The sequence below is a fragment of the Vespa crabro genome, chromosome 7 (assembly GCF_910589235.1).
Source record: "Vespa crabro chromosome 7, iyVesCrab1.2, whole genome shotgun sequence".
In the NCBI taxonomy this organism is placed as follows: domain Eukaryota; kingdom Metazoa; phylum Arthropoda; class Insecta; order Hymenoptera; family Vespidae; genus Vespa; species Vespa crabro.
In genome coordinates, this window is record NC_060961.1 from 8,826,557 (window position 1) to 8,849,056 (window position 22,500).

Sequence of the window (22,500 nt, forward strand, 5' to 3'; positions counted from 1 at the left end):
ATATATATAAAAATTGTATAGAATCTATCCTCTCACGATATTTCATTAGCCGATACGTGTGCACCGAATAATAATTATAAACTAATTCTAATATTAAGGCAATGCTATTGAACAATCATAAAGAAACAAAAAGAAAAAAGAAAGGAAAAAGATATGAAGAAGAGACGCGCGTCGGTGGCAAACGAGATTCCACGAGAAGAAAGGGAGAGGCGTCGAATGAGAAGTGGGAGGCGCCGCGACGATCTATCGAGAGAAGAAGAAGAAGAGGAAGAAGAGAAAGAGGAGAAGGAGGAGGAAGAAAAGGAGGAGGAGGAGGAGGAGGAAGAGAGGGACAGAAAGTAAAAGAGAGAAGCTGTATGGATATCTGTTTGTGGTGTATGTATATATGTATATACGTATGTATGTATGTATGTATGTATATATGTATGCATGTATATATATATATATATATATATATATATATATATATATATGTATGTATGTATGTGTGTATGTGTGTATGTGTGTATGTATGTATGTGTGTATGTCCAAGCACCGTTGCTCTTCATGATCGAGGGACACCTCTCCTTATTCCATATTGCCGTGTGGTCGTTCTATGCTCGATGTTAAAACGATTCTCTCTTTCAGTTGTCGCTCGACCAACGAAGCGTCTCGAGGTGCGTGGTTCTTGTCAGTGTCAATGTGTGTGTGTGCACACGTTTAATCATATAAAGGAACGTGTAACGCGCCGGCGCTCGCACGTGCTCCGACACGTTTTTTAAGAACCTCATCATTTATTCTCAGTTTTTATTTTTTTTTTTTCTTATCTTTTCTTTCGTTTATTATTATTATCATCAATTATTATTATTATTATTATTATTAATTATTATTATTATTTGATTGTTCGATTATTTTTTTTATTTATTTACTATTTTTCTCTTTCTCTATCGGTAAAGAAGAGAGAGAAAGGAAACTTTCATTGAGAGTGAAAGCTTCAGAGAGATTTTTCGTTCAAATTCGTGACCTTCCATTTCAACGGGACCAACTTTTGTTCCGTATTATTCTTCTTTTTCTTCTTTGATTATTTTTCATTTGTCTGGAATTCAAAGGACGACAAGGTATGTATGTATTCATGTATGTAACTTTTATTTATGTACGCGAGTCGAAGATCGTTCTTAAAAAAAAAGAAATGTTTTCTCTTTTGGTGTTACGATTGCATAGAATGTTTCGTTAATTAGACGAGATTGATTGATGAGCCTAATTTTGATATTTTATACGAATAGTATATTTATAATATAATATTTATATATAATAGTATTTATGATATTAAAGGAGAATATATATGAATATTATATTATTTTATATAATATGAATACTACTACTATATATATATACATATATATATTTATATAATATTTATAATATTATATTCATACTAATAATATATATGTATATATACATATATAATATAAGAAATATATAATATATTTGTATATATTGTTTTGTAATATTATATGTACAATACAGTATCATTAGTATTATTAATATTATTAAGATTATAGTATTATATATAGTTTTATAATATAATACTATATTCTTAAAGAAATATATTCTACTCTTTCAATATTTTATTATTAATTATTATAATCTAATTAATGTTTTATACGAATATATTTATATATTTAGATACTATATAAATTTTATATATCTGTATAAATTCTAGTTTTTTATTTAAATATGAATTTATAAGTATCTTTTTTTCTTATTTTACTTGAAATTGAATAAATGTATATGTTACATCGATGTCAAATGAAGAATTTCTTTAAATTTCGATTGAAGTTGACCAAAATATATGAAAGGAATATCGAATGATCTATTAAAATTCGGAGAAAGGAGCAGAAAGATTTCGCTTCCGTTGATGATGCAAGATGGTTTGTTCGAGGCGAAAACACGCTTTGCATGGTAAACTTCGAAGAAAGCAATCCAAGAGGGAAAGTGAGGTACGACGACATGGACCGGCCCTCCGACGATACTTTATCGTTCGACGGAGGGCCACTGTAGTAATCGCTCTTGTCCACGCCTCATTCTCTCTCTCTCTCTCTCTCTCTCTCTCTCTCTCTCTCTCTCTCTCTCTCTCTCTCCCTTTTCCTCACTCACTGACTAATTTATATTTGTCATTATAATATGTGTGTGTGTGTGTGTGTGTGTAATAAACTCACTCAACATAATAATTTCTTTCTTTCTCTCTTTCATGTACTTATACGAATGCGTCATAAAACACAGCATGATTTTCACACAATTTTCATGATAAAAATCATCTTATCTCTCTCTCTCTCTCTTGTTTTTTTTTTCGATATATCTTACACCTGTCTTCCAAGTAATATCATAAAAGTAAATAGGATGTGGAAAAAACTCTTACATGGCGACATAAACACTATTAAAACTCACGTTTGTTCGTTCGAAGAACGTAAATGAAATCAGCAAAAGTTATAAAATGAAACAGAAATATACTATAATATATTACATTCTTACGATGATTCACGAATAGTATTAACAGTAAAAAATCAATTGCCAGTACCAAGTAATACTTTATATGTTCGGAATGTTAAAACAATTAATTCTTTTCAAATATATTTAATAATTAAATTTTTTAAACGACTCATATTATTTTCAATTCTTGTAACGCTTTTCCAAATAGTAGGCGTTTATAATAGAAAATTATAATAAAGACAAAGTTTCTTCTAAACATAAACATACTTAATGATTTAAAGTTTCGTTTCCTATCGCATATAGATCTTATCTCTGGATTGTTCATTGTCGAATAAAATGATCACAGAACGCCCACATTGGTTAACCTGGTACACGGTTCACCTATGATAGATCGTGAATTCAAAAGGTTCTTTTTGCAAACTAAAACTAACAGCTGAGTCGATAGACAGTCATAGTATAATAAGTACATAGGTTACGTAGTACGTTTACACTCGTGCTACGACCGTCGTCGTCTTTTATTAAATCGTTTTAATCGGTAGATCAAGTCCGAGAGATATAGAAGAATGAAAAATCAAAGAGTATACCTATAGATCGTAACGAGTGTACTATGTCACTGTCGTTAGTAACAACACTAAACGATATATTATAACGTCGCTTAGAGTACGACAATGAACGCTATTGTTATTAATCCTCCTTTCTAACAAGTACGATTCAATGTGTGTGTGCGTGCATGCGTGCGTACACGTATGTATTAATATTATTATTATTGATCTATATGATATCAATTGCATTCTTTCTAATTTTTTATAATTTTACGAATATTTTACTTTTTTTTAATTTTTTTATTTCGTTTTAATACATTCAACGTTTATCTATAATTTTTCAAATATATATACTAAAAAGTTAGTTTTGTTTTATATAAAATGAAGATTTTATTAGGAATTAAAAAAAAAAAAAGATACGAGAGGTGAAAATCGTGTCGTGTCTTTACACCCACGCAAATTACTAAAAAAGAAAGTAGAAACGAGGATTATCGGTTAGGTTGATTTTGCTAGACGAATATAATTAAATAACTTCAACTAATAATGTGAGTTATTTATTACTTATAGGAATTTTGTCTTAAAAAACGATTGCGCAAGTAAAATAATTCGTTTAAAATTAGATTCGCGATAATTCTCTCGATATATATACATACAAACACATATTTTTTTGATACATACACACACATAAATAAAAGTTACATACATGAATACATACATTTCGTAATAAATACATACATATATCTTTTTTCCCTTTTTTTAAGAGAAGATTACTTTCTTGTATTTTTTCTTTTACAAACGATTACGTCGATCGATCGATCTTGATCGAGACGTTTAATTCATTCATTAAATGGAATGTTATCATGATTAAAAAAAAACCTATGCGTTATTGAGTATATCTACCGGATGTTGGAAAAGATGATAATTCATGCGAATGTTTCATTGGATCTCTTTTTCCATGTCTTACCACGTCATCTTGATAAAAAGAAAGAAAGGAAGAAAAAAATACAGACAGACAGACAGACAGACAGACAGACAGACAGACAGACAGATAGAGAGAGATAGAGATAAAAAGAGAGAGAGAGGGAGAGAGGGAGAGAAAAAGATCATAGTACACAATTAATCTTCGATTATTCGCGGTCGATGCATCCGCGAATTATTTATAGCTATGTAATTGCAGGTTGACGTCTCCATAACGAGACAATACGTCGGAAGAAAAACCCGAGAAGGAAGAAGAAGAAGAAAAAGAAGGAGAAACAGAAAAAGAAGGAGAATAATAAGAAGAAGACAATATAACAAAGCATAAAGAAAATCGCGATCTTATCGAGGATGTTGCGATGCAGAGATCGAATAAGACAGATCTTCTGATTGTTTCGAGTCGACAGTTTCTCTTCGATCATTTGCGTTTCAACAATCATGATTTTCTTCGAGACAATCTTAAATATCGAATCATCGTTCGAACGTCAAGATCGAGAACAAATGTGTATTCGAGTATCTGAAAAATTTTGACGACTTTTCTTTTTGATTTTGTTAAAAAGAATAAAAGAAGAAAAAAGAAAAAGAAGTATATCGTCTAATATTTTCCGAACAAAAAAAAATAAAAAAAAAGACAAAAAGAAACGAAATGTCCTTGATGAATTTTAGTTTACCTTATCACACGGCAACGCCGTCATCATTTCTTTATACTGGACATTCAACTGTTAATAATCTTCGTTTGAATGCTGTCCTTCCGCCAGCACCACCTACTAATTATGACAATCGTGAACCTTTTCAAAATGAGCCTTATATACCACCGTTGAGATATCAACAAGAAAGACAACAACAACAACAACAGCAGCAGCAACAACAGCAGCAACAACAACAGCAACAACAACAACAACAAAGACAACGTCAGACGAATCAACAGAGAAGACCACAGCTTTATGTTGAACAATCTTCATTTTCGTCGACTCAGGATACAAGATATACGAATTATAATCAAGATTTTCGAAGGACTCAACCTCGACAGCAACCACAGTTACAACAGCAACAAATGAGACCACCTCCTCCAGCTCCTTCTTCCCAACGTCAACAACAGCAACAACAACAACAACAAGAAAGAATACAAAATGAGGAACACGATAGAAAATCTTTAGAAGTCAGCAGGATTTCCGAACAGGAAGGATATCCTGATAGACCTAATGGGTAAGGCTTTTTAAATAAATCTATGTAGATTCAAACCTCTTCCTATAACATTTAATTTAATTCTATTGTTATATCGAAATCGTGTTAAGCGAAATTGTGATATATGATGAGTTGTCCCAAATTTATTAAGTCGAATTGATACGGAAATCGTATTATAGGGATATTTATAAGAAAATCATGTTGTAAGAGAGCTGTCGTAATTTTTGCAACGTGTTAATGATATCGAAACTCTGCTTTTAGAATATCGTATTATAAAAGGTTTTCGAATGTATTAATCTTCGAGCTAAATGATTTTCTTTGTTCAATATTGTTATATTTTCTCATTGACAAGAAGCCAAGGTCGTTTTTCATCCCAATCCATTTCCGTTTGTGGCCGAGCGAAAGCGTATCGCTTTAGTAACCTTAATTGAGCTCGAACTTATTTACGTAACAATATCCTCTCGAGCGTTCTTTTGTACAACGTGCTTCGAATATCTTGACGAATTTCTTTCGGAATCGTTTATAAGTATCGTAGTTATATATAACCTGTTCGTTCTTGTGAACACGTAAGTAATTATGTCATTGCTTATAATCGTTTCGAATCGATTCATTATCTTATACGAGCAGGATAAACCGATCTTGAAATACGAAGTAATTAGTTTCTAAAGACTTCGAAGAAATTTTCCCTTTCCTCCACATTTAAAGAAATGATTTTTCTTTTTTTTATATTCGCTTTTTTCTAAATATAATTTTCATATATATCAATTAATATATTACAATATATTTAAAATTAATTACAGTACGTTGTTTTTATTATACTATTTAAATATATTAAATGTATTTATAATTAATTAGATTTATTTAATAGAATAATGACATATGATATGTAACATAATTTTGTTATATATATATGCATGTATGTACATTATATATAAATTAATTTATATATAATATATGTATATACAAATTTATTTGTTATATATCTTTATTTTTTATTATTATTATATATATATTTTTTTTACAAGGTCAAAGATTTTATAATTTAGTTTATATTGATATAAGATTAGTTAATAAAATCTTAATAAAAATTAATAAAAGCAAAAATATATATATATTTATATATATGTTTATATATATATTTTTTATTGTATTTGCGTTGGAAATTTTATTCGATTCTGATTGTTTCTTCTTTTAGATATACGAGAGTAAATGCCGAAGGATTCGGTGGTGGTCCAGGTACAAAAACATCCGTTCATGCTGTTCTGGATTACGACGACGATTTCGACGATTATTATGATGACGAAGACCAAGGTGTGCCAAAGGACGTACACGTTACACCAATTCAGGGCCCGATTTTTTTAAAAAACGGTTCTGTTCCTGTCGTACCACTTTATTCTTATCCTCAATTAAACAATGGAACTTTCGTACAAATTCCAGTGAGTAAAAAGTAGACATTCATTGAATCTTTTATTTTTCTTTCATTTATTTTTTCTTTTTAACGAGAAATGATTATGAATCATGTAGGTACTATGTATCAATATCCTCGCCATACCATTTACATTCTTCAACCTTTCTCTTATTTCTCAGTCGAAACAAAAGCCATTTCAAGCATAGCAAAAAACTTTCATTCTTTCAATCATATTTTTTCTCTAAAAATTTTTCTATATAACGTACTTCTTATTAATCATATTACTTTCATTCCAATTAAAATCAAAGTATAATACGATCTAATTAGTCGAATAATATATACATTATTTTTAAAATAATAATAATAATAATTATTATTATTGTTATTATTATTATAATAATAATTTATTGTAAGTGGGAGAACGAACGATTTCCGAGGAGATTGAATATATAATACATCTAAAATGCCGAACGACGATGCCGTGACTCATAGGTTAGTGCATTGAATACGTTCCTTGAAGAAAGCACAAATCACGATCTCTCGACCTACAATTTGCTCGCGATTCATCTTAAACGGTTTACACTTTAAACGTATTATCATCAACGAAATGATTCTTATCGTTTGGTTTACACTCATGTACGATCAATTCTAAGTAGACGTGACTTTTGACTTAATAGAAGAAAATAAATTGAATAATAAATTATAGTAATTACGAATAATTGACTAAATTATTAAAAAAAAATACTAATTTAAAATACTACTACTATTATTATTAATAATAATAATAATAATAATATAATAATAATAATAATAATAATAATAATAATAATAATAATAATAATAATAATAATAATAATAATAATAATAATAATATGATGATGATGATGATGATAAAATAATGATAAAAATAATTAGGAAAATCACTTATAAAAAAAAAGAAAAAATACTTAAGTCTCGTTTCAATAGTAACTATTTTTTTGTTTTACGAAATGAAGTGACTTTTGATCGATCGATCGATCGATCGTTTCTTTATAAGATGATGTTGTACTAACTCAAAAGGTGATCGAACGCGGTTGTACGACTCTATATATCTATAAGAACTCTCCACAAGTCTGACATCTCTCCGCGTGACATTTCCTCGCTTGCATATCCATGACCCCAGTCAGGCAGATTCTATCTTCCTTAGAATTTGCGAGGCAACACCTTACTGGTTACTGCTGATCTTAGTTCGTTCTTTATATGGAATTTTTTTTAATTTATGTCATTCTCTCTTTATTTTTCTTTTTTCTTTGTTAACAAATTTAAAAAAATATTATCGTTCATAATAATATAACGATAATATAGGATAATATTTATAAGATTTGTAATTTAAAAAAGTGTTTGATTGTTCTAAGTAATATATTTCATATTATATTAGTTATTATATATAATATATAATTTAATAATAAAAAAAATATATATATATTTATAAGTATATAATGATAATATTTTTATCTGAAATTTGTCATCAAGATTTATGTGAATTTTTTTATAGATTTTTAAGTTATTGAAAAATTTACTGACTATAGTAATATTATTATTATATTAAAGGACACTACTTTTTCTTTTCTTTTTTTAATAAATTTGGAGAAAGGTTTAGAAATATGATTTCTAAGAAAATAACGAGCTGTTTTGAAAGGTGAAATTTGTTCACGCAATGACAATGTTCACAGTAATTTCACGAGATCTTTATTATGGATTATTCCATGTACCTACTTTAATAAACAAAAAACCAAGCGAATATTTATATAACGTTCCTTACGTAAGACACAACCGTCGGCACATGTAATTCTTACATTTGTCTTAATTATAAAATAAATTGCGAGTTTTTTTGTTTTGTTTTATATTATCTGAAAATAGCGACGTGCCACATTTCACAATATTTACTGGTTCGATTTGATTTGATTTTATTATTATTTTTTTTTTTAATTTTACGACTTGGATTCGATTGAAGTTGAAGTTTTAAATCTTTGAGTAAATCGAATTAACTTGGTCATCGATGACAAGATCAAGAAAGATCGAGATCGAGATTGAGCAAAAAAACGTGCAACTTCTAGTAGATCACAATCGTTAAATGTTAAAAGAGCATGATTCTCTTCTTCTTCTACTCGTCCTCGTGATGCTTCGTTGATGTTCACATAGCACTCCTTTAACCAATGATTATCTCCTCCTCCTCCTCTTCCTCCTCTTCCTCCTCTTCCTCCTCTTCCTTCTTCATCTCCTCCTTAGACTTCCTCCATAATTGGACACCAGCAGCCGCTCTGTCTTTTGCAATTACCTTAACATATTACAACTACTTCGAAAGATTGTATCATACGAATAAACGTCAGTAAATATAAACTTTTAGTACTAGATATATATAATATTTTAGCTCATTTCTCATTCTCACATATATATGTATCTTTATTTTCATGTATATATATATATGTATTTCTAAAAATTATTTAAATTATATATATATATATTTCTAAAAATTATCTAAATTATATATATATATATATATATATTTCTAAAAATTATCTATATTATATATATATATATATATATATATATATATATATACATCATTTAATATATATACAATTTAAATTAATCAATTAATCAGATCCTATTTATATTAATGCAATAAGCAGATGATGAATAACGGACATATATCAAAGTTATTGTGCACGATGATGTCTAACGTTGAATTAAGCTAATTTAGATAGTTGGCAAAGTGTTAACGATTTCATTTGTCTCTCTCTCCCTCTTTCTCTCTCTCTCTCTCTCTCTCTCTCTCTCTCTCTTTCTCTCTCTTTTTCTCACACAACAACAGTATCTTTCTAATCATTTCATCGATTTTCAGAACATTAACAAACACGAATACATATATAAGATTCCTTTTTCTTTCCTGATACTTATCTCTTTTAAAAATAAACGAAGTTTCTAATAAGATTGATTTCCTCAGATAATCAAAGTCTATGTCGAGAGACTTGTCAGAGTTAATTAAGTTCAATCAAAATCATCGAGAGTACGATATTGAGAAGAGCTTGTGATTCTCTTCGAGTGAATCGTTTCGAATGTTATTTACCAATGGCCTATTTCTTGTTCGTAACAACTTCTTATGAGAAAAGAAAGTCGTGACGAAAAAAACCAATAACCTTCCCCTCCATCGTGTTCTAGTAATTCTCCGTGTCATCTTTCTATCGTACTCTCATTCGAATCATTCGATCGATGTAAAAGATACTCTTTTTTATTTTTCATAATATCTTTCTTCAAATGAGATTAACATCGAAGGAAAAAAAAATAATTAGTTTACGATAGTAAAAGCTGAATAAGATAAATGAGATAATGATTGTATTTGAAAAAGAAAAATAAACAACAATAAAAAGAACAAAACAGAGTCTTTCATAAACGAAGATTATTCTGTTTGTCCTTGATCGTAACAACCATGGATGACATTTGTATTTCGAAAGATAATCTAAAAAATGACGATTCCTCTAAACGAGATAGAAGATCGTTATTAAATCGGTTCAATGTCGGTAGACGATCTCAACTCTTTGAATCATTCCTCTGGTATCCACTTTATATCGCTATTGAAAATCCTTTCACCGCTCACCTCCTCGAACCTCACGTTGAGCTCCAATCACAGATAAACGCTAAGATTCACGGACGATCTGCCTTTTCCTCGACTATTCGATTGATACGACGATTCACTGATTCATCTTTCTCAATCTTTGTCAATATTATCGGTGTTTTTTTTATAATCGACTTTATTGATGTTTATCTAATATTTACAACCAATCGTTATGTTCAAAATGAAAATTTTCTTTAAAAATTTGCATTTCTTTTATTCAAATTATGTTTTTTTTCCTTTATAATTAAAAAAAAAAAAAAGAGAAAAAATTATGCAAGTTGGCCTATAAGTCAGTGGACAAAAACACGTTATTATTGTAAACAATTGCAAATTGAAATAACAATTTAATTTACGAAACAATTAATAATTTAACTATTAAATTTACAATTAAAATTATAATTTATAATTTAAAAATTACAATTTAATTTACAAATGCTAAATCATAAAGATAACGTTTCATAGATCTTATTTTTACATTGAGGATGAAGTAGAATATGTTCAACATCTAGTATAGATTAGTGACATCTTATTACGATCTTTTTCTATTAAATGTTATTTATATGCTTTAACGCTTGTAAATTAAACTTATTTACAATGATAATACATTTTTGTTAATTTATGGATCATCTTGTAGAATTATTTTTAAAATACATTTCTATATTTATGAGAACAATTTTTATTTTTTAATCATATCTTGGATAGTTCATAAAAATCGTTGATTTTTAATATTGAAATTTATAATTACGTCAATTGAATTAATAAAGAGATCACTGATCATTTTTAGAAACATTTCTATATTAATGATGAAGGTTTATTTTTATTACATTTCGGATAATGAATAAATTGCTGATTTTTAACGAGTTGCTTGACATTTTCTGAATAATCCATTAAATTAACAGATTCGACACAGATTATTATGCAATAGTGAAACTTTGCCACAAAGAGAGTTGAAGCATGTTTTTTTTTCTTTTTCTTTTTTTTTTCTTTCATTTATTTTTTTAACGAGAGAATTTCAAAATTTCTTTTATTCTCTTTAGGACAGTTTTCTAGGTGTATCGAACGATAACTATTATATCTTCGTATTAAGTGAAAGTAGCTACATACATACGTGAGATAATTTACAGTGAGATCGACATAATAACGGTTTGGAGATCGTGGAACGCACTTTCGCTCATAAGTACGATTATACACGGTGATTAGGGTTTATAATTGGAATAATGGGAACAATTTGTTCCAAATATAATGTGTTAATATGAGAGAAACTCTTATGAAATTAAATTAAAAAATTTTTTTTTAATGTTTTTTCTTTCTTTTCTTTAATTATTTACTGCACTCTATGGATTGAACATTCATTCAAGCAAAAATGAATAAACATGAATTTCTAATTTATCTATTAAAACTCTTATAAATGCAATTATCAAAGTGTATGCGATAATCGTCAAATAATTTATTTCAAATGAGCGAATAATAAATTCTAAAGAAAGTAATAATAATGCGTATTTATCTGCATGTAATTCTATTTTTAGAATAGTGAGAATGACGAGAATGAATTAGGAAAGTTATGCTATTTTGTTGCTATATGTTTTGAAATATAAAAAGAAAAAGAGAGAAACAAAAGTGGAATATCTTCGACTTTTGGTTTCTCAACTTTCGAATAAAAACCAACTTCAGGATTATTTAGTAGCGCTGATTTACGTTCTATGTCTATGTGCGGGAGTATGGTTGATTCTAAGGTCGGGATATTCTAATCGTATTAGGTAATACTCTCCTATTTTATATTCTTAACCACGTTTCGTATTCATGGTACTTTCTTTCGTCTTTTAATTTTCGAATTCACTTTTCGAAAATACTTTAATTCTAATCATGTAAAGAAAGATTAGAATTTTCTTATAAAATACTTGACAATCGACTGATCAAAAATCTCATGACATAGATCGATGTGATTATATTGATACTCGTAAAAAAAAGATTCTTTAATTCTGAAATGTATGATGATATTTTAGTAGAAATTTGTTAGACAAAAATATTATACTGATTGCAAAATAATACGAAGTAGATAGACAAATTATTATAAAAAATATTATTATACTTAGATAAACAAAAAGTATTATATATTCATAAACAAACATAACTTTTCTGCTTACAAAGATTATTTAATTTATATATATATATATATATATATATATATATATATATATATATATATATATATATATATATGTATATATGTATATATATTGCATAAATTTTATTTTTAATTTATTACAAAAGTTATTTAAATATTTAAATGATATATATAAGAAAAATTTAAATAATATAAGTAAAAAGAAAATTACATACCTATACATTTTTCTTATGCAAAATTTAATGAAAAACTAAATTGCTATATATATTAAATTTTTTAATGATATTATAACATTTTTGCAAATATAATTGAAGTCAAATTTTTTTTTAATTCTACAAATTATCAATATTTATCTCTACTTATCATTATTATAATTATCTATTTATTTCTATTTATATCCCTTCCTCTTCGTGACTAATAATTTTACTTCTTCAATAAAATTTTATCGATAATTCTTCACCGCTATAATATTTTTTTATATAAATTCTAAATTATATTTATATTTATATACACTTTTAAATTATACATATATGTTAAATATAACCACGTAAGTCTGATAATATTTATTGAACATCATCATCGAATATCAGACAGTTAACTTCTCCTCCAAATTCGATTCACGCAATCGTCGATTGCAATTGACTCGCGTGGATACTCGGTGTGATTCACGTTTCTCTCTGTCTTTCTCTTTCTTTCTCTTTCTCTTTCTCTCTCTCTTTCTCTCTCTCATTGTCTCTTTCTAGCGACTTTCGCTAACACGTATACCATGAAGGAAGTTTTCTGAATGACTCGCAACCAATATAGATAACGACGACGACTTTACTGACGCCTACTGATATCTGAACACGTGGGCTACCTAATCGACGTTAACGACACAACGCGATCTTCCGGTATAGATCAGTGATTCTGTTATTACTAGCTTGGAAAGTAATCGTTTCCTCTTTTCATATGTATATAATATTACGACTTCATAAGAATAGAATATGAAACCAAGAATTAGAAATTAGAATTTTTTATCGAAAAAAACAAACATTTTTTTTCTTATATGTTATATTGTAATATAATTTTTAACATGTTTTTTGTTTTTTTATTATTTTATATACAGGATGGATCAAAAGTTCTTAAGTAATTTTAAAAAAAGGAATTAATCTTTTTCAAAACTTCTTAAATCATGAAATGATTAAACTGGATATATGTATATATATATATATATATATATATATATATGAACCACTCACTTATCAAATCGATTAACTCCATAAAATATAAAGCGAAGAAATGTGATGAAATAATATAAATTGCTTTTTAAAATTCCCTTTAAAATAAAAATTCTAATAAACATTGTAGATTGTATAAATGCAGACGTAACTTTCATATAACGACATATAAGATAGAATAGTCTTAGAATAATCCTTATTACTGAAATAAATTATTTTTTATTCGACAGCTAAAAAGATTTTCTCATTTAATTGATAATAAATAACGGAAATTAAGGAAATTTATTATGAACATAAAAAGTGAGGACTCCATCAAGTGCTTTGACACTTAAATTTAAAAAAATTCAAGAAGTGGAGTTAATCAATTTAGCTTATGAACGACTCATATATATAAAGAAAAATCTAAATATTTGTAAAAATAAATGTATAGAATGATTGAATAAAAAAATAATCAATATAAAAAGTCTAAACAAAAACTAATTGATTTTTAAAAGAATCTAAAAGATTTTGATCCACCATGTATTAAATTTTTCAAAATGTTTTCTCTTTCTTCATTTCTTTTTTTAAATTATTTTCATTTAATATTATTCATTTTTCATTATTTTATTTATATGGATTATGTGGATTCATTTAGATAGAAAGAAAAATATTTTGGATCTATTATCTTAATAAGACAATTTTATATTATTATTATTATTATTATTATTATTATTATTATTATTATTATTATTATTATTATTATTATTATTAATAATATAAATGTAATAAACAATATAGATTACATCTATATTAATAATAATAATAATAATAATAATAATAATAATAATAATAATAATAATAGTAATAATAATATAATAATAGTAGTAATAATAATATAATAATAATAATTATTATTATAATAAAATAATGATAAGATGACGGTAATAATGATCACATTGACGGTAATAAATATAAGAAGGAAAGAAGAAATCCAAATGGATTTGCATTAATATCTCGTTAAAAGGTTTTTTCTCTCGTGACCGTCCTTGCAATCAATCGATAAGAAACACAGAGTTATACGTTTCTTATCACACTTTTCGCAGATGTTCTTACGACACGTTCGTCGTCACGTTATCCTGCCGAGCCTAAAATTTGCAGGATAAAGATATATAAATATAGGTACCTTGAGTTAAGTTATTGCCTTTATATATCCCGTGGGTGTCTCGAACATTGTCTTGGGTCATGCATGTCATCGATATCTAACTATACATAAAAATATGCGTCTATATGTATGCATGAATATCCGAACTATACATGAATGTATCTATATCTGGATATGTATATGAATATCCAGCTATTCATAAATTTACACGTAAGTATCAATGTGAGTGTGCATGAATTAGCTTGTCAGAGTATTTATATGTTCTGTATATATGTATATGTATAATATGTAATACTTATATACTTACTCGATGATATATGGAAGAAAATCGAATCAATAACCTTGAAATATTTTTCAATGAAAAAAAAAGAAAAAGAATTAAGGAAAAGAAGAAAAAATCGGAGAATTCTTTGAACCCGTAAAATCTCGAAATATTCTTCGACTTATCATTGATCGAAAGAAGCCTTATTTTTTATGCGTTCCTTCTCTCTATATAGAGAACCTTGAATTAATATTCATGAGTATATATGTATATATATATGCATATATATACATACATACATATATACGTACATTTAGATATAAAGTCACAGAAAGAGAATGTGTACGAGCTGACTATTATCCTTTTCATTTCGTATATGGTACAATAATGGTCAAGACTGTCATGTGGTATAATTTGAATCCTAGTCTAGTCGTTCGATATCTTCTTTATCGTCTTGCTTTAATCTTGCAAATCTCATGTAAGGATTAACATGATCTTATAAATTTTCAAATAAACCATAATTTGTTTTCGTTTTTTTTTCTTTTTGCATACTTTCGGAAATGACATTTATATGATCGGCAAAACTTAAATAAAATTAACATAATGCAAGGATCTTATGCATATTTAAAAATTATTAATTTATTTTTTAAATTATTATTTTATTCTTATTAATTGTATTCTCAATTAAAAAGAACGGTTAATTGGAAAACATTACAAAAAAAAAGAACTGAATAAAATTGTATCGAAATCAAATCGATAAGATCGTTTGTAACATTCAAGGACAATGTAAACCCTTAAACAGAGGAGAGAGAGAGAGAGAGAGAGAAAGAGAGAGAGAGAGAGAGAGAGAAAGAGAGAGAGAGAGAGAAAGAGAGAAAGAGAGAGAGAGAGATCGACCTTTTTAGATTCCTTATCTCACAGTAAAATCATTTTTCCTTTCGATTCTCTGTTAACCTTTCCAGCAAAAATCCTTGACCCTTTCTTTAGAACTTTAAACACGAATTCTCTTTCCCCATTTCTTTTTTAAGTACATTTTGTTCGATAAGATTGTACGATCTACAATTGATACTTATTATTCATTTATTTTTTATTCTTTTTTTATTTTTATTCTTTTTTATTTTATGTAGATTCTTTGGACTGCACTTTCGGTTGCATTAGGAGTCGAATTAAGAGGTGATTTGGTCAGAGGTGCACCATGTATCAAAAGATATCATCAATTGTTCTGTCCGACTGCCGGGAATACATATCCGATGTAAATATAATTTAATGTTTATTAATTATTAATTGTTTAATTTAATTTTTTCATCGAAACAAAATGAAAAAAGATAGGAAAAAAATGGGAAAAAAAATTTTTTTTTTAGTGAACGGATAGAACGTTTTATAGATGAAAACAAAGCGTTGATGAAGAGAATGTACGGTGATTTCGAGATGAATCCAAGTCATCGAACTCGTAGAAGAAGAAAAAAAAGAGAATCATCGTCGAAACAAGATTTGCCCGACGGTGGACCGAATCTTCGGAAGGAGAAAGATGATTTCCAACCAGAGATCGAAGCTGATGGTGATTCATTTTTTGGTAGTGATACCAAGAAAAGAGATCCGAGACAATCTTTCGGAAAAAATCGTAACAACGACAGTGGAAGGTATATTTTCTTTTTTCTTTTTTCTAAACGAAAAATAAAAGAAAAAAAAAATAAAAGTAAATAAACTGCGATCTTGTTCAGAAATTTTTCAAAAATTAAAAAAAAAATTATTTTCCAAACGAAAAAGTAAAAATAATCTCATAGATATTTTTTGTGGAATATAAAAATAGAGAAAGATAGAGTTTGTGGATTCATTTTATTTTTTTTTTTTACGAAATATGAATAGAAAACAATAAAAATGTTTTTAGAATCGATGCGTGTGAATCAAAAGTAGAAATTGTGACGCCGTATTGGGCAAGCAATAGTGCAGGAAAAATACGAGCAATCGTGAACACTCAACATTTCGAACAAGCAATTCACCAGGAAGTTTGTTCGTAAGTACATGTATTATATAACATACTACATAATGTATAAGTCGATATTCGAAAAAAATGGTTGGATCGATATTTAAAGTTCCAAAATGTTATCCGATTACGATGAAATAATAAAAGATCGGATAAAACATTAGGAAATTTTGTAAATTTTAAGAACAGTTTGTTAACAAACAAGAAGTTAATAACGTTATTGTGAGATTAAAAGATATTCTAAAAGATATTCTAAAAGATTTATAAGAAAATTTTTTGAAAAAAAAGAAAAAGGAAGAAAAAAGTAATTTCTAATGTTCCATCCATTTTCTAATTAAAATCTAACGACGAATGATATAAAAAAAAGGAAAATTTATTGAATATTTTAGAAAGACGCAAACGAATCGATGCATGGGCGATTGTGGATGCGAACAAAAGTACAAATGGCATAGGTTGCTTGCTTACGATCCAGACAATGATTGCAAGGGTATATTCATGGACTGGTTCCTGTTTCCTTCTTGCTGTGTATGCAGATGCGATCCATCAAACAACAAGTTTCCATCGTCAAATTCTCGAAATTAATTATTTCAAAACACCGAAGAGAATTTTATTCTCGTTCTTTCCTTTTTCTTTTTCTTACTTAATTTTCTTTTATTTCTGTAAACGATCAGTCATCTTTTGATTTCTTCAATAGAATATTTGCAAAAAAAGAAAAAAATAATGATGATGTTATAAAAGAGGCTAAGTTCACGACATCTTTCCTGTTACATCCTGGATTTTTTGTTGTCCCTCTATTTCCTATTTCTTTTTTTTTTCTACAATTTCATACACAGATAGATAATTAATAATTTGATTTGTAGTCGTTCGAAAATTTGTCGTGTCGATTCTTTTTTTTTTAGAATCCTAAATTACAATCGATTCGGATTTACAATTATATAAATATATTTTTATTTTTCATTTTTAATATTAAAAATCACAATAACAATAAAAGAGATAACAATGAGACATAAGAAGGATTTTTTTTTATTTCGTAAGGAATAGAAAAGCAAAATGTTTATAATTTTCCATCAGTTATTATATTTTCAAATTATGTACAAACTATTTTACAATAATTAATCTCTTAATTTAACGCGTATATTTTCAAAGATTTCTTTAACTTTTTTATAAGATTAATAAGATTCAAGTGAAAATTTTCATTTAGAGAATAAAAGAAAAACTATGGAGAAGAAAAAAGAAAAAAAAAGGGAACTAGAATATGTCTAATCTAATAACTTACATATCTAGAAGCCGTTTAAAGGGTCTTATATGGAGATAACGAAGAGACCTAGTCTAATAAAAATCTCTGATCGTTTCTAAGCACTGGACGGATACCTGATAAGCTACGTTTACTTATTCGTCTTACTCTTATTTTTTTTCTTTTCTTTTTTTTCAATTTTTTTCTTTTTTTTTCTTTTTTTAATTGAATTGATTAAAACTTGAAAAGGATAAGAGCAAGACAAAGACAAAATTTAAAGAGACATATATATATATGTATGTAGAAAAAGAATTAAAAAGAAATCGAATTAATTTATTAAAAACAAAAAAAAGGAAAAATTTGTGAGATATTTAGATTCCTCGATAGAGATATGGAAAAAATATATTTAACAAGGCGAGATATTTTTCATATATATATACGTATGTATTGTACATATATGTTTCTTTTCAGAAAAAATAAAAAGAAGAAAAGAAAAAAGAAAAAAGAAATTCACGGAAAAAGCTAATTTCAGGTAAGATTCTAAGTTAATAAGAGTACTTGATGCGTTATATGATCGTACGGTAACGTAATATGTTAATTTATTATGCACTAACGAGTTTCAACTAACTAGATAAAATTAACGAGTTTATTCCGTAAGATTGCACGTTCCAAAAATTCTTACGAAATCCATTTACAGCATACTTCTTTACCAGATCGATAATTGTCATTTATAATAATAGAATCAATTAAAAATAATTTTCTTTGTTTCTTATTATCTTTATAAATTTTTCAGTAATCTTTCATAAATCGTAATTTTTCATATTTATTATATATATATAAAACAGAAGAAAAGTTAAAATAGAGAGAATTAGCAAAATATTATATAAATATTTTTTTAGTGAACGAATAATTCATTAAATGGTTTAAATATTGTGTATTTCAACACCATTCACAACCATTTTCTATTTTCCGGAAAGAGCTGTTATTTTATTATTTTTAATAATTATATAATACGATTATAATTCGATTCGAAGAAACGATAACCGATCAGAATAAATCCAGCGATGTATAATAATTGCATCGTTGACAGGTCACTTGCCGAATTGCATAGATCGGTACTACAGATATGACAAGATTCGACCATGTCTCGACCATTTGTCATAAGCGGACTGCAAGGACCATCGGTTATATCTGTTTCATCGTGATTTGGTATCGCACAGGAACGTATCACGACACGATCACCGCCATCTGAAAATAATCAATAATTTTTTAATAATTTTCTAGTTTCAAATCTTGACGTTTTTTTTTATTTTTATTACTCTTAAGTTCTATTTCGGCACTCGATTTATTAGCTCCATATTTAAATAAATTTATTCTTGATAATGAGTAAATTAAATAATAATAAATTATATACATATGGTATATATATTTATATATATAATTTTATAATTATATTTATAATATATTAATATATACATATATTATATAATTATAATATATCAATATATACATATGTTAAATTAATAATAATAACAATTACATTATTCGTCACCGATATGTAAACAAAATTAAGAACGTAGAAAGAAAAATAAAATGGTATAATTTCTAAGATTATCAATAAATTAGTTGTTGATTTCGTGATAATCGAGATCAGGAGATGATTCAACTGTACGGAATGACGAGGGATCTTGCTGAGAGATAGACGCAGTTGCATGGCATGATTCGTCGTAGGTAAAATGCTGACGGAAGTCTGTACAACTAGTTGCGTGAATAATATCCTGCGTTTACTATGTTCCTTTCGTCACCGTAGAGTTAAGACACGCGATGTTTCAGTCAACAACGTATTATATTATTGCGCAATCCAGCTCGATTTAAAATGCAAGTGACGCACTCATTAATATTTCTATCAGCACGATAAAAAAAAGATGACAACAAATATTGTAAACGAATCATTTACACATATTTTATTTTTTTCTTTTTTCTCTTTTTTTCCTCTCATCTTTCACACGTTTATCTATCTCGTACGAATTTTCGAACACATTTTTTTCTTGATTATATGAAATTAAAAATGATAAAACACATCTTGATATCATACGAAAATGATAAAAACTAAAAAAAGATAAAAAAAAAAATAAAAGAACATATATTATCTTTCGTATGAATGGTTTGTTTGTTGATAAATAAAAATCGTATAAGTAATTTTGATTCAAGTTAGTCATAGTACTCATCATATCGAATACCAGTGTACTAAATTTCGAAATAATGTGTTGATCATTGATGGAAGAGGGGATAAGTCGAGGTCGTTCCGGTAGACGGAAAATTCACTCCTATACCATTTCGTGAAACAATAGAAGAGCATACGTAACATATGATTCCCATCTGATTCATGCCGGTAATGTGCTTCATCAAACAGGTTTAATTACAAGTAGAGAAACAGGTAATCTGTTCCATCAAAATCATATGCCACAAATGATCTTACATTAAATCGAGCATTATTAACATTTTTTCATGAGAAAAATAAATAATCTTGCAGTTATTTGTCAGATAAAAAAAAATTTTTTTTTAAAGAATTTTCATAATTCTTCAATTCATGAATGCATAAACAATTTCTTTTTTCTTTTTTTTTTTAATTCATGAGATAAATAAACGGATCATTTTGCAAAATTTGAATAATCTTGACCTTAATGTGTGCCTAATTAGTTCAATTGCCATACATAAGAATGTCATCACTAGTTACAAAAATAAACGTGTCTCATTAAGAATTATAGGTGCGTTCTCCATTAAATCATTCGATGCATTTTCGCGATAAGAGTTACAGAGTTTAGAAGCTAATATGTTTATTGAGACGTATCATCGAATTAATGAGTAATGTACAATTTTATTTTTGTACTCATCATCTGAGAATTACAGTTGTTCATCGAGAATCGTTTGAAAATTTTTTTTTATATTAATTATTTTATACATATATATTATTTAGTTGGATTATTATTATTATTATTTTTATTATAATTATTATATGTATATACTATTCGCTTAGATTAGTATATACATTATTATCTTTCTTGATTTAATTATATTTTTTTTTCTTATTTTATTATTGAGATTTTTTATTTTTAAAATTTTATACAAGTTATTATTATACTTTCACGATTATGATTTGCAAAATACGAAACATACCTCTTTTGACCATTTTACGACAAATTGGTTTAGAACTAGCATAAGGACCTCTTCCACACTCTTTCACATGAAACATAGCTTGATGTTCGGTAGTATTCATGGGATCACCGCACATGGCGTTCATGTGAGATGAACACTCCCAACACTTTAACGCTGAGCCTAAGTTAAAAAATAAAAAAACAAAGACAAATACACCATAAATTCTATTCTTTCGAGACTAATTTTTTAAACTCGGAATAGTAAATTTCTATGGAAGTAAATGTCAACAGGATGATTCATTCGTCATAACAAATTATGTAATAAGTTATTTAAAAAAAACAGAAAAAAGAAAAAAAACATGGAATAAATTTACGACGAAACCGTAAAAGGTGTGTGAAATTAAATAGGAGTCGCAAAGAATTATTGATTTTTTGCCAATAACATATTTCATTACTTAAACGAAGTTACTTAAGAGAAATGAGTCAACAAGGTAGAAAAAGAGCGCCTATTTAAAAGGATACATGGGTGCGATCATTTTTTATCTCTTCAAATTTTGACATCTAATTACAGTAATATTATTCAATAAACACATTCCTCTTATATCGTATCATTACATTTCTTAATTAATATAAGAAAAAACAATCGAATTAAGTAATTTTACTGTAATAAAATTATTAATAAAATATATTTTCTAATATCGCTAAAAATTTTTAAAATGATTTTCAAATAAATAAAACAAAATAAAATAAAATAAAATACAATAAAATAAAAGAAAGAAAGGAAAAAAGTAAACAAAAAAGAAAATGGAAAAATCATACAAACTTACCAGAATTTGCGAAAATAGTAAAAAATACTGTCAGAAGCATCCAAAAAGTATTGGAAATCATATTGAATACTCAAAAAGAAATTTGAATCAAAACAAGAGAGAAAGAGAGGGAGATATCTATATCTGTATATACATATGTATATATATATATATATATATATATATATATATATATGTATAAATATTTCGAAAAAACCGTAACTTATGGTATGCGATATATGTTCGGCTTTCAACGGGGCGGAGGGGGAAATAAAAGAGCACTATGATTTGAAAAACCGGCGTCGCGGAACGTGTCTACTTTGAAACTGAAGAGAGAGACGA

General features: G+C 27.2%; 2 protein-coding genes across 5 annotated transcripts; one reads left to right on the forward strand and one right to left on the reverse strand.

Annotated features, from left to right (window-relative positions):
• The first annotated feature begins 608 nt into the window (after positions 1 to 608).
• LOC124425506 (protein spaetzle 3) lies at positions 609 to 17,730 on the forward strand. 4 transcript variants are annotated; one of them, XM_046965908.1, is made up of 7 exons: positions 609 to 656; positions 4,189 to 5,192; positions 6,367 to 6,607; positions 16,107 to 16,231; positions 16,341 to 16,619; positions 16,868 to 16,993; positions 17,353 to 17,730. In XM_046965908.1, exons 2-7 carry the CDS (start codon positions 4,633 to 4,635, stop codon positions 17,543 to 17,545), a joined length of 1,524 nt encoding a protein of 507 aa, XP_046821864.1. In that variant the 5' UTR covers positions 609 to 656; positions 4,189 to 4,632; the 3' UTR covers positions 17,546 to 17,730. The 4 variants fall into 4 exon arrangements, with proteins under 4 accessions (XP_046821864.1, XP_046821865.1, XP_046821862.1 ...); XM_046965906.1 differs by having other exon boundaries at positions 616 to 1,097; XM_046965907.1 differs by lacking the exon at positions 609 to 656 and adding an exon at positions 1,819 to 1,979.
• Positions 17,731 to 19,116: 1,386 nt separating this feature from the next.
• Positions 19,117 to 22,487, reverse strand: LOC124425561. The gene is made up of 3 exons (XM_046966070.1): positions 22,180 to 22,487; positions 21,375 to 21,533; positions 19,117 to 19,445 (listed from the first exon to the last, which is right to left on the reverse strand). The coding sequence occupies exons 1-3, from the start codon at positions 22,238 to 22,240 to the stop codon at positions 19,201 to 19,203; spliced, it is 465 nt and encodes a 154-aa protein (XP_046822026.1). The 5' UTR covers positions 22,241 to 22,487; the 3' UTR covers positions 19,117 to 19,200.
• Between the last annotated feature and the right edge of the window lie 13 nt (positions 22,488 to 22,500).